The sequence below is a fragment of the Balaenoptera physalus genome (assembly GCF_965194825.1).
Source record: "Balaenoptera physalus genome assembly, chromosome: 12".
Taxonomy (NCBI): domain Eukaryota; kingdom Metazoa; phylum Chordata; class Mammalia; order Artiodactyla; family Balaenopteridae; genus Balaenoptera; species Balaenoptera physalus.
Genome location: NC_138897.1, coordinates 89,936,050 through 89,949,238, shown reverse-complemented (window position 1 = coordinate 89,949,238; position 13,189 = coordinate 89,936,050). Strand labels below are relative to the sequence as shown.

General features: G+C 40.3%; 1 protein-coding gene across 6 annotated transcripts in view; it reads right to left on the bottom strand.

Moving 5' to 3' along the window:
- CCDC62 (coiled-coil domain containing 62) overlaps window positions 1–13,189 on the bottom strand; it is a 44,404-nt gene that overhangs the window by 5,772 nt on the left and 25,443 nt on the right. For all 6 annotated transcript variants that reach the window (XM_082418253.1, XM_082418254.1, XM_082418252.1 and 3 more), the window contains 2 exons: window positions 11,234–11,390; window positions 10,051–10,176 (listed from right to left, as the gene is read on the bottom strand). In XM_082418253.1, coding sequence (XP_082274379.1) covers window positions 10,051–10,176; window positions 11,234–11,390 — 283 coding nt within the window. The remainder of the gene's footprint in view (window positions 1–10,050; window positions 10,177–11,233; window positions 11,391–13,189) is intronic.

Below are 13,189 nucleotides of genomic sequence, written 5' to 3'. Positions count from 1 at the left end.
TGTATCAATTTACATTCCCACCAACAGTGCAAGAGGGTTCCCTTTTCTCCACACCCTCTCCAGCATTTGTTGTTTGTAGATTTTCTGATGATGCCCATTCTAACTGGTGTGAGGTGATACCTCATTGTAGTTTCGATTTGCATTTCTCTAATAATGAGTGATGTTGAGCAGCTTTTCATGTGCTTCTTGGCCATCTGTATGTCTTCTTTGGAGAAATGTCTATTTAGGTCTTCTGCCCATTTTTGGATTGGGTTGTTTGTTTTTTTAATATTGAGCTGCATGAGCTGTTTATATATTTTGGAGATTAATCCTTTGTCCTAATCCTTTGTCTGTTGATTCGTTTGCAAATATTTTCTCCCATTCTGAGGGTTGTTTTTTAATCTTGTTTATGGTTTCCTTTGCTGTGCAAAAGCTTTTAAGTTTCATTAGGCCCCATTTGTTTATTTTTGTTTTTATTTCCATTACTCTAGGAGGTGGATCAAAAAAGATCTTGCTGTGATTTATGTCAAAGAGTGTTCTTCCTATGTTTTCCTCTAAGAGTTTTATAGTGTCCGGTCTTACATTTAGGTCTCTAATCCATTTTGAGTTTATTTTTGTGTATGGTGTTACGGAGTGTTCTGATTTCATTCTTTTACACGTAGCTGTCCAGTTTTCCCAGCACCACTTATTGAAGAGACTGTCTTTTCTCCATTGTATATCTTTGCCTCCTTTGTCGTAGATTAGTTGACCATAAGTGCGTGGGTTTATCTCTGGGTTTTCTATCTTGTTCCATTGATCTCTGTTTCTGTTTTTGTGCCAGTATCATATTGTCTTGATTATTGTAGCTTTGTAGTATAGTCCGAAGCCAGGGAGTCTGATTCCTCCAGCTCTGTTTTTTTCCATCAAGACTGCTTTGGCTGTTTGGGGTCTTTTACATACAAATTTTAAGACTTTTTGTTCTAGTTCTGTAAAAAGTGCCATTGGTAATTTTTCTTTTATTTACTTATTTATTTATTTTTGGCTGTGTTGGGTCTTCGTTTCTGTGCGAGGGCTTTCTCTAGTTGTGGCAAGCGGGGGCCACTCCTTCATCACGGTGCGCGGGCCTCTCACTATCGCGGCCTCTCTTGTTGCGGAGCACAGGCTCCAGACGCGCAGGCTCAGTAGTTGTGGCTCACGGGCCTAGTTGCTCCGCGGCATGTGGGATCTTCCCAGACCAGGGCTCAAACCCGTGTCCCCTGCACTGGCAGGCAGACCCTCAACCACTGCGCCACCAGGGAAGCCCGCCATTGGTAATTTGATAGGGATTGCATTGAATCTGTAGATTGCTTTGGGTAATATAGTCATTTTCACAATATTGATTCTTCCAATCCAAGAACATGGTATATCTCTCCATCTGTTGGTATCATTTTTAATTTCTTTCATCAGTGTCTTATAGTTTTCTGCATACAGGTCTTTTGTTTCCCTAGGTAGGTTTATTCCTAGGTATTTTATTCTTTTTGTTGAAATGGTAAATGGGAGTGTTTCCTTAATTTCTCTTTCAGATTTTTCATCATTAGTGTATAGGAATGCAAGAGATTTCTGTGCATTAATTTTGTATCCTGCAGCTTTACCAAATTCATTGATTAGCTCTAGTAGTTGTCTGGTGGCATCTTTAGGATTCTCTATGTATAGTATCATGTCATCTGCAAACAGTGACACTTTTACTTCTTCTTTTCCAATTTGTATTCCTTTTATTTCTTTTTCTTCTCTGACTGCCGTGGCTAGGACTTCCAAAACTATGTTGAATAATAGTGGTGAGAGTGGACATCCTTGTCTTCTTCCTGATCTTAGAGGAAATGCTTTCAGTTTTTCACCATTGAGAATGATGTTTGCTGTGGGTTTGTCGTATATGGCCTTTATTACGTTGAGGTAGGTTCCCTCTATGCCCACTTACTGGAGAGTTTTTATCATAAATGGGTGTTGAATTTTGTCAAAAGCTTTTTCTGCATCTATTGAGATGATCATATGGTTTTTATTCTTCAATTTGTTAATATGGTGTATCACATGGATTGATTTGCGTATATTGAAGAATCCTTGCATCCCTGGGATAAATCCCACTTGATCGTGGTGTATGATCCTTTTAATGTGTTGTTGGATTCTGTTTGCTAGTATTTTGTTGAGGATTTTTGCATCTATATTCATCAGTGATATTGGTCTGTAATTTTCTCTTTTTGTAGTATTTTGTCTGGTTTTGGTACCAGGGTGATGGTGGCCTCCTAGAATGAGTTTGGGAGTGTTCCTTCCTCTGCAATTTTTTGGAAGAGTTTGAGAAGGATGGGTGTTAGCTCTTCTCTAAATTTCTGATAGTATTCACCTGTGAAGCCATCTGGTCCTGGACTTTTGTTTGTTGGAAGATTTTTTTTTAAATTAATCTATTTATTTATTTATTTACTTATATTTATTTTTGGCTTCATTGGGTCTTCATTGCTGTGCACGGGCTTTCTCTAGTTGTGGCGAGCGGGGGCTACTCTTCATTGCAGTGCGCGGGCTTCTCATTGTTGTGGCTTCTCTTGTTGTGGAGCATGGGCTCTAGGCACGCGGGCTTCAGTAGTTGTGGCACGCGGGCTCAGTAGTTGTGGTTCGCGGGCTCTAGAGCACAGGCTCAGTAGTTGTGGCGCACGGGCTTAGTTGCTCCGCGGCATGTGGGATCGTCCCAGACCAGGGCTCGAACTCGTGTCCCCTGCATTGGCAGGTGGATTCTTAACCACTGCGCCACCAAGGAAGTTCCTGTTGGAAGATTTTTAATCACAGTTCCAATTTCATTACTTGTGATTGGTCTGTTCATATTTTCTATTTCTTCCTGGTTCAGTGTTGGAAGGGTATACCTTTCTAAGAATTTGTCCATTTCTTTCAGGTTGTCCATTTTATTGGCATAGAGTTGCTTGTAGTAGTCTCTTAGGATGCTTTGTATTTCTGCGGTGTCTGTTGTAACTCCTCCTTTTTCATTTCTAATTTTATTGATTTGAGTCCTCTCCTTCTTTTTCTTGATGAGTCTGGCTAATGGTTTATCAATTTTGTTTATCTTCTCAAAGAACCAGCTTTTAGTTTTATTGATCTTTGCTATTGTTTTCTTTGTTTCTATTTCATTTATTTCTGCTCTGATCTTTATGATTTCTTTCCTTCTGCTAACTTTGGGTTTTGTTTGTTCTTCTTTCTCTAGTTCCTTTAGGTGTAAGGTTAAATTGTTTACTTGAGATTTTTCTTGTTTCTTGAGGTAGGCTTGTATAGCTATAAACTTCCCTCTTAGAACTGCTTTTGCTGCATCCCATAGGTTTTGGATGGTCGTGTTTTCATTGTCATTTGTCTCTAGGTAATTTTTGATTTCCTCAGTGATCTCTTGGTTATTTAGTAACGTATTGTTTAGCCTCCATGTGTTTGTGTTTTTTACGTTTTTTTCCCTGCAATTCATTTCTAATCTCATAGCATTGTGGCCAGAAAAGATGCTTGATACAATTTCAATTTTCTTAAATTTACTGAGGCTTGATTTGTGACCCAAGATCTGATCTATCCTGGAGAATGTTCTGTGCGCACTTGAGAAGAAAGTGTAATCTGCTGTTTTTGGATGGAATGTCCTATAAATATCAGTTAAATCTATCTGGTCTATTGTGTCATTTAAAGCTTCTGTTTCCTTATTTATTTTCATTTTGGATGATCTGTCCATTGGTGTAAGTGAGGTGTTAAAGTCCCCCACTATTATTGTGTTACTGTCGATTTCCTCTTTTATAGTTGTTAGCAGTTGCCTTATGTATTGAGGTGCTCCTATGTTGGGTGCATATATATTTATAATTGTTATATCTTCTTCTTGGATTGATCCTTTGATCATTATGTAGTGTCCTTCCTTGTCTCTTGTAACATTCTTTATTTTAAAGTTTATTTTATCTGATATGAGTATTGCTACTCCAGCTTTCTTTTGATTTCCATTTGCATGGAATATCTTTTTCCATCCCCTCACTTTCAGTCTGTATGTGTCCCTAGGTCTGAAGTGGGTCTCTTGTAGACAGCATATATATGGGTCTTGTTTTTGTATCCATTCAGCAAGCCTGTGTCTTTTGGTTGGAGCATTTAATCCATTCATGTTTAAGGTAATTATCGATATGTATGTTCCTATGAGCGTTTTCTTAATTGTTTTGGGTTTGTTTTTGTAGGTCCTTTTCTTCTCTTGTGCTTCCCACTTAGAGAAGTTCCTTTAGCATTTGTTGTAGAGCTGGTTTGGTGGTGCTGAATTCTCTTAGCTTTTGCTTATCTGTAAAGCTTTTGATTTCTCCATCAAATCTGAATGAGATTCTTGCCGGGTAGAGTAATCTTGGCTGTAGGTTCTTCCCTTTCATCACTTTAAGTATATCATGCCACTCTCTTCTGGCTTGTAGAGTTTCTGCTGAGAAATCAGCTGTTAACCTTATGGGAGTTCCCTTGTATGTTATCTGTCATTTTTCCCTTGCTGCTTTCAATAATTTTTCTTTGTCTTTAATTTTTGCCAATTTGATTACTATGTGTCTCTGCCTCTTTCTCCTTGGGTTTATCCTGTATGGGACTCGCTGCGCTTCCTGCACTTGGGTGGCTATTTCCTTTCCCATGTTAGGGAAGTTTTTGACTATAATCTCTTCAAATATTTTCTCTGGTCCTTTCTCTCTCTCTTCTCCTTCTGGGACCCCTATAATGCGAATGTTGTTGCGTTTAATGTTGTCCCAGAGGTCTCTTAGGCTGTCTTCATTTCTTTTCATTCTTTTTTCTTTATTCTGTTCCGCAGCAGTGAATTCCACCATTCTGTCTTCCAGGTCACTTATCCGTTCTTCTGCCTCAGTTATTCTGCTATTGATTCCTTCTTGTGTAGTTTTCATTTCAGTCGTTGTATTGTTCATCTCTGTTTGTTTGTTCTTTAATTCTTCTAGGTCTTTGTTAAACATTTCTTGCATCTTCTCGATCTTTGCCTCCATTCTTTTCCCGAGGTCCTGGATCATCTTCACTATCACTATTCTGAACTCTTTTTCTGGAAGGTTGTCTATCTCCACTTCATTTAGTTGTTTTTCTGGGGTTTTATCTTGTTCCTTCATCTGGTACGTAGCCCTCTGCCTTTTCATTTTGTCTGTCTTTCTGTGAATGTGGTTTTTGTTCCACAGGCTGCAGGATTGTAGTTCTTCTTGCTCCTGCTGTCTGCCCTCTGGTGGATGAGGCTATCTAACAGGCTTGTGCAAGTTTCCTGCTAGTGTTGGAGGGTCTCCTGCAGAGGCAGGTGGTGGTTATGGCTCACTGAGGGGACCAGGACACTGGCAGCAGAAGTTCTGGGAAGTACTCCTTGGCGTGAGCCCTCCCAGAGTCTGCCATTAGCCCCACCAAAAAGCCCAGGTAGCAAAGATGCAATTTATATAGTTCTTTATATCATCAACAAACAATTTGAGAATGAAATTTAAAATACCACGGATGATGGCATCAATAAACAAAATGTTAGGAATAAATTTTTAAAAAGATGTGTAATGGGGCTTCCCTGGTGGCGCAGTGGTTAAGAATCCGCCTGCCAATGCAGGGGACACGGGTTCGAGCCCTGGTCCAGGAAGATCCCACATGCCGCGAAGCAACTAAGCCCGTGTGCCCCAACTATTGAGCCTGTGCTCTAGAGCCCACAAGCCACAACTACGGAGCCCGCGTGCCACAACTACTGAGCCTGTGTGCCTAGAGCCCGTGCTCTGCAACAAGAGAAGCCACTGCAATGAGAAGCCCATCAACACAACTAGAGAAAGCCCACGTGCAGCAATGAAGACCCAACGCAGCCAAAAATAAATACATTAATTAAATAAATTTTTTAAAAAAATGTGTAAGACACCTACAATGAAAACTACAAAATACGGTTTAAGAGAAAAGAAGGAAGACCTAAGCAACTGGAGATATACTCTGTTCACAGATGTCAATCCTTCCCAAAGTGATCTATAGATTCAATGAAATCACAATACCAGAGGGCATTTTTAAAAAACTGACATGTTGACTCTAAAATTGCTGTGGACCTGGCCAAGGGCCTAGAATAGGCAAAACAATTTTGCAAAAGAACAGAATCAAGGATATATACTGATTTCAAGATTTCCTATAGAGTTATATAATCAATTTGGTGTGGTATTGGTGTAAGGAGAACAACCATATCAATGGAACTGATTGGAGAGTCCAGAAATAGACCCTTGAATATACAGTCAACAGATTTTCAGTAAAGATGATGAAAGTAATTCAATGGAGAAAGGACAGTCTTTTCAACAAATGATGACGATAATGGAGCTAAAATCTGTATGGAGAAAAATGAACCTTGATCTTTACTTCACATCATCCGCAAAATTTAAATAAGAGATGAACCATAGACCTAAACAGAACCACAAAACTTCTAGGAGGAGAAAATACTCACAACCTTGAGGTAGACTTCTTGGAACACAAAACGCACCGTTAAAAAAAAAAAAAGGGTAAATTGGACTTCATCAAAATTTCAAATTTCTGATCTTTTATTCTTAAGAGAATGAAAAGGCAAGCCACAAACTAGGAGAAAATATTAATAATATATTTGACAAAAGATAAAGAACTTGTGTCTAGATTATATGAAAAACTCTTACAACTCAATAAATAAAAAAGGAAACAATCAAATTAAAAATGGGCAAAGGACTTAAAGACACTGCACAGAAGAAGACATATGACAGGCCAAAGAGCACATGAAGATGCACATCATTAGGTTATCAGGAAAATGCAAATTATTCAATGGCAACGAGATGCCACTTCAGATCTACTAGAATGGCTAAAATCAAACGGACTGACAAAACCAAGGTTGGGTGAGGATATGGAGCACCTGGACCTCTCACACATGGCTGGTAGGGATGTAAAATCATACAACCACCTTGAAGAATGGTTTGGCAGTTTATAAAAAAGTTAAATCCTATAACTAGCAATTCTACTTCTAGGTATTTACCTTAGAGAAATGAAAACATATGTCTGTTAAAAAAAAGGCTTGTGTAAGAATGTTCATAGCAGGGACTTCCCTGGTGGCGTGAATCTGCCTGCCAATGCAGGGGACACAGGTTCGATCCCTGGTCCGAGAAGATCCCACACGCCGCGGAGCAACGAAGCCCGTGCGCCACAACTACTGAGCCTGCGCTCTAGAGCCCGCGAGCTGCAACTACTGAGCCCACGTGCCACAACTACTGAAGCCCGCACGCCTAGAGCTCGTGCTCCACAACAAGAGACGCCGCCGCAAATGAGAAGCCCGCGCACCACAACGAAAGAGTAGTCCCCGCTTGCCACAACTAGAGAAAGGCTGCACGCAGCAGCGAAGACCCAACACGGCCAAAAAAAAAAAAAAAGTTCATAGCAGCTTTATCTATAATAGTCCAAAATTGGAAACCACCCAAATATCCCATCAACAGGCGAATAAACAAACTGTGGTCTATTCATATACAATGGAATACTAATCACCAATAAAAAGGAGTGAAATACTGATACACACAGCAACATGGATGAATCTCAAAATAATTCTATTGAAAGGAGCTAGATAAGGAGTACATAGTGTATGATTGCACTTATATGAAGTTCTAGAACAGGAAAAATTATTCTCTGACGATAAAAGTCAAATCGGTAGCTGCCTAGAGTGGCAGTAAGGGAAGATTCACTCCAAAGAGGATGAGGGAACTTCCTGGGGTGATGGAAATGTTCTATATCTTGATTGGGATGTTGGTTACATGGGTACATATGTGTAATGTACACATACATTAACATACATTACAGCTAAATAAACTGATTGAACTAGTGATCTATACCAGTTCTTCATTAAAGAACAAGTATATAGGCATTAAAGACATTCTTTTATTTATTTATTTTGGCTGCGTTGGGTCTTCATTGCTGCACGTGGGCTTTCTCTAGTTGTGGCGAGCGGGGGCTACTCTTCATTGCGGTGCACAGGTTTCTCATTGTTGTGGCTTCTCTTGTTGTGGAGCACGGGTGCAAGGTACGCGGACTTCAGTAGTTGTGGCACATAGGCTCAGTAGTTGTGGCACAGGGGCTTAGTTGCTCCGCGGCATGTGGGATCTTTCCAGACCAGGGCGCGAACCCGTGTCCCCTGCATTGGCAGGCAGATTCTTAACCACTGCGCCACCAAGGAAGCCCTAAAGACATTCTTAATAAAATGTCTTTATTGGCTGAGATAGTATAAATTACACCTAAATAAAGTTTATTTAAAAAGAAAGGTATTTCAGTGTTTTGCAGACCTTTTTAATTTTAGATTTTTTGGTCAGGGATACAAAAAAGTTTAACTCAGTGGCCTTCAAATACCTTTAACTATGCCCATAGCACATCCAAGTAATGTACCTGGAATCTTAAAGCATCCGTTTCAAGCTCTTATTCTACAGATTAGGAAATTGGGACCCAAGTATTCTGATTTCAAGTTCAATGTTCTTTTCACTATTTATGTTAGGCTATAAAATCTACAAAGCAACTTATATCATTGCTACTGAAAGGTTCCTGTGCTCAGAAAAAGCAGTTAGAGGGAATTCCCTGGTGGTGCAGTGGTTAAGAATCCGCCTGCCAATGCAGGGGACACGGGTTCGAGCCCTGGTCTGGGAAGATCCCACATGCCGCGGAGCAACTAAGCCCGTGTGCCACAACTACTGAGCCTGCGCTCTAGAGCCCGCGAGCCACAACTACCAAGGCTGTGTGCTGCAACTACCGAACCCTGTGCGCCTAGAGCCCGTGCTCTGCAACAAGAGAAGCCACCGCAATGAGAAGCCCACGCACCACAACGAAGAGTAGCTCCTGCTCACCACAACTAGAGAAAGCCCACACGCAGCAAAGAAGACCCAAACGCAGCCATAAATAAATAAATAAATAAATAAACAAACAAATAAAGAGTAGTATTAAAAAAAAAAAAAGGCAGTTAGAATTAACGTGTGAAACACTCCCCGAAGAATGATAAATTTAGGAAATTATTATTTTGCAATTCCTCATGAAATAACAGATCTAAGTCATAAAAATCAAGGAATGCTAAAATCCTTAAGTGAACTTTAGGGAAAGTCTATAATAAAAAAGCTCAGGCTGACAATCTCCTGAACTCCCATCAAGCCTGATATCCAAAAGTGGGACAACCAGACATGAGGATCCTCCCGATACAATGCACTAGGCAGCAGACAGCATCGCCCAGGAAGGCGTCGTCCCAAAACAGACAAAACCCCCAAACTGATCCCAAGTCTAATCAAGTTGCCAGATGGAAACACTAGTTTACAGGAATTTGGGGGATAAAACAACAGACAGGATGGAGTCAGCAAGATCCAGAACGTGGGAAATTCTACTGGACAATGACCCAGTGTTTCTTCCACAAATAAATGGCATTAAAAAACAATGAAAGAAGAAGAAGAAGGAAGGAAGAGGAAGGAAGGAAAGAGGGAGGAAGGAAAGAGGGAGGGAGGGAGGGCAGGAGAAGGAACTGTTAGTGATTAAGAGAGACCTTAAGGGACTTATCCAAGCGCAAAGTATGGACCTCGGTTGAGTATTGATTTGAATAAGCAGTAAAAAGACATTTTTGAGATAAATGGGGAAACCTTAACGTGGTCTAGTCATTAGACGATATTAAAGAGTTCCTGTTAATTTGGCTGGGTGTGAAAAAAGTCCTTATCTCTTAGAGCTACAGAACGAAGTACATATGAGTGAAATGATATGATGTCTAAGATTTGCTTTAAAATGTTTCGGGAGAAAACAGGTATGGATGGGGGAAGATGAAACAAAACCAGCAGAAAGCTGATGGTTACTGAAGCTCTGTGGTTGGAAGTATTCTACTTCCGTATTTGAAATTTTCTACAATAAAATATTTTTTAAAAAATCCTCCGGAATGTACGTACATGTGCCCAGGTAACTGGAAAGAGGAAGTCTGGGTGTGGCGACATCTGAGTATGACTTTCTCTTCCTCCTTAAACCCAGCCCGCTACCTCCTCCCCTTTCCCTCTAACAGAAAGGGATGTTTGCGCACAGCAACTGGAGTGTCTGGATACTACAAATGGGGTCGAAAGAAAAGGAACCACGTACATTTCTGGCGCTGCTGCTGAGATTCTCAGAGCTCATGGGGAGCAGCGTGCTCAGCTCCAGATCTGTAACCATCTGACGGGATTCTGCCAGCAAACGCTGAAGCTTGCTTGTGGGAGAAAAGTCATCCTGGGCAAACAACACAATTCAAGCATTCATGAAATCAAGAAGCACTTTTCATTGTTTACAAGTGCAATGTAACGAACACAAATGTTAACTGTTCATTAATGTTTGACTTTAGGTATTACATATCAAAGCAGGGCATTAAACACTAGAAGAACCAAATTCCATTTATTTCTTAGAACCTACTTTGCTAAATAATTTGACTTAAACAGAACTTACTACAACTAATTAAGTAACATCCATGTGATGAAAGAATCCTAGGCATTGTTTACCTCTCTTAAATCAACTTGCCAAGGCTGTAATTACCAGGTCAAAATACTTACAAAATGCAACTTTAACACTAAAGGTTTGTTAGCTTTTAAAAATAAGTAGAAATACGCCTTAGTTTGTTTATTCTTATTTAATTTTCAACTCTGTGTAAAAAGTTTTCCACAGTGTACAATCTGTGAGTTTTCCACAGTGGACATACAATTAACTGTACAATTAAGTGTACAGGGGCTTCCCTGGTGGCGCAGTGGTTAAGAATCCGCCTGCCAATGCAGGGGACACGGGTTCGAGCCCTGGTCTGGGAAGATCCCACATGCCGCAGAGCGGCTAGGCCCGTGAGCCACAACTACTGAGCTTGCGCATCTGGAGCTTGTGCTCTGCAACGGGAGAGGCCGCGACAGTGAGAGGCCCACGCACCGCGATGAAGAGTGGCCCCCGCTCGCCGCAACTGGAGAAAGCCCTCGCACAGAAACGAAGACCCAACACAGCCAAAAATAAATAAAATAAATAAATATAAATAAAATTAATAAATTAATTTTAAAAAAAAGATATATCAATCACCTGGAGGGCCTGAGGGACATCCTACCTGAAGTTATCTATAGGATATTTAAAGAAAAAAGAAGGTACATAATTATGACTTCAGTTAAATAATATAAATTAAAGTCCTATAATTAAAAAAAAACCTGAAGAATAGCCAAAATTAAGCACACTAACAGTAGTGCTCTAGGAGAATTAAAAGTATGCTGGGGCGAAGTCTTGCTTGAATAAGCTGGGTATTTCTAAGTGAAATACAAACCTTTTCACTGGGCAGTGCTGCATCTTTGTTGACTAACAAAATCTCAGATGAGTTCTTTTTATCAGAAGAGGACTCCGTCTCTATCAACTTCTCACCCTCTCTTAAGGCAGATTTTGAAGAACCCAAACAGTGGGACTGCTGGATGGCAATCAGCTCACTGTGAATAATAAAACCAAAACAAAAACAGGCATCTTGAAACAACAGCAAACACATGTCACCAATACTGTTATACTTGAAAGTATCTCAACAGGACAAAAAAAAAAAAGAAAATGTTTTCTTTTCTGATGACGAAGCTCAAGTTTGAATAGAACATTAGAGACCTGAGCAGGATATTTGTGTAGAATATTATAAATGAATGCATACCTTTAGCAGTAAGAATTAAAACCAAATTCTTCGTTAAAGGGTAACTACAGAAGAGAGAATTGCCCTCCTCCCCACACCCACAAAAAAAAGCAAAGAAAAGAAGGTGTGACGGACGGGATCATCCAAAAGAGAGGGAAAAAATGAAAACAGCATAAGGTTAAACATCTGAAGATTCTAGGTTTTTGGTTTGTGAGACTGATTTTTGTTAATGGTCTTTTACAAGTCCTTCTGTGAAAGCGGAATGGCACTGTTGTGGGTCCTTGATTCTTCCATAGGGTCTCAGTAGTTAGAGAACAGACACGTGTAGCTAAGTTTCTGGTGTGCTGTTAACACTGGGCTCAAAGCAGAGCTGAGAGCAAGAGGCCCTGGAAACCTCTTCCTCCCACAGGCCCCGTAAGGCAGGCAGAGCTGCGGTGGCTTCTCCCTCCACACGTAAACCCCTGTACGTCAGATGGAACGGCGGTATAAATGTGAACATTTTAGTCAGATGATGAAGTAGGTACACAAGCTCTTATAATCTAAGGAAAAACAGGAAAACGTCATTATCTTTTCCACTTAATCACGCGTTTGTCATGCGATGCCTTGGCAAATGCCTCTGCCGGCAGAACAAGAAGTCACTTGAATCATTTCAAGCCATGGAGGTCAAAAGGGCCTCGAAAGAAAACTCTGAAATTGTCTTTGAATTTCTTTCATACATTAAATTTAATATGTGTCCACTCTGCTCTTAAAACTACTTAACACAAGCTTTTCCCTTAATATATGCGTGTTTTTGTTCAATAGTGAAAAATAGGAAGTTGTGCCCTCCTGGTACTTGCAATTATCTAAGATGATCTTTAAAAACCAAATATGAATAGATAATATTTAGTGTAACAACCAGTTTTTGTTGACAGAATAACTGTATGATTTTTAAGCGACTCAGGCTTCTAAAAGGGCCAAACGATAATCCAAACAATGAAAATACCAGAAGGAAAGTTTAATCATAGAGTCCTATGAAAGTCAATGTGGGGGCTTCCCTGGTGGCGCAGGGGTTGAGAGTCTGCCTGCCAATGCAGGGGACACGGGTTCGAGCCCTGGTCTGGGAAGATCCCACATGCCGCGGAGCAACTAGGCCCGTGCGCCACAACTACTGAGCCTGCGCGTCTGGAGCCTGTGCTCCACAACAAGAGAGGCCGCGATAGTGAGAGGCCCGCGCACCGCGATGAAGAGTGGCCCCCGCTTGCCGCAACTAGAGAAAGCCGCCGCACAGAAACGAAGACCCAACGCAGCCATAAATAAATAAATAAATAAATAATATATTAAAAAAAAAAAAGTCAATGTGATGATTAAAATAAGGCTCTCAATACAGAAACTTCATCCTTTCTGTAATTTAAGATCAAAGAGCTAGGTTTCCTTTAACAATAGCAGACATTAGTATAGCACCCCTCAACTAACTACAAGATTCAGCAATTCAAACAGTAAGATGAGCCTGAAAAATGCAGCCTATGCCAATAACTAATCCATTTTTTTTCTCTTAAAAAAACCAGTTGGATAAGGTGGTCAAAAGGCACAAACTTAAAAAAAAAAAAAGGCACAAACTTCCAGTTATGAGATACA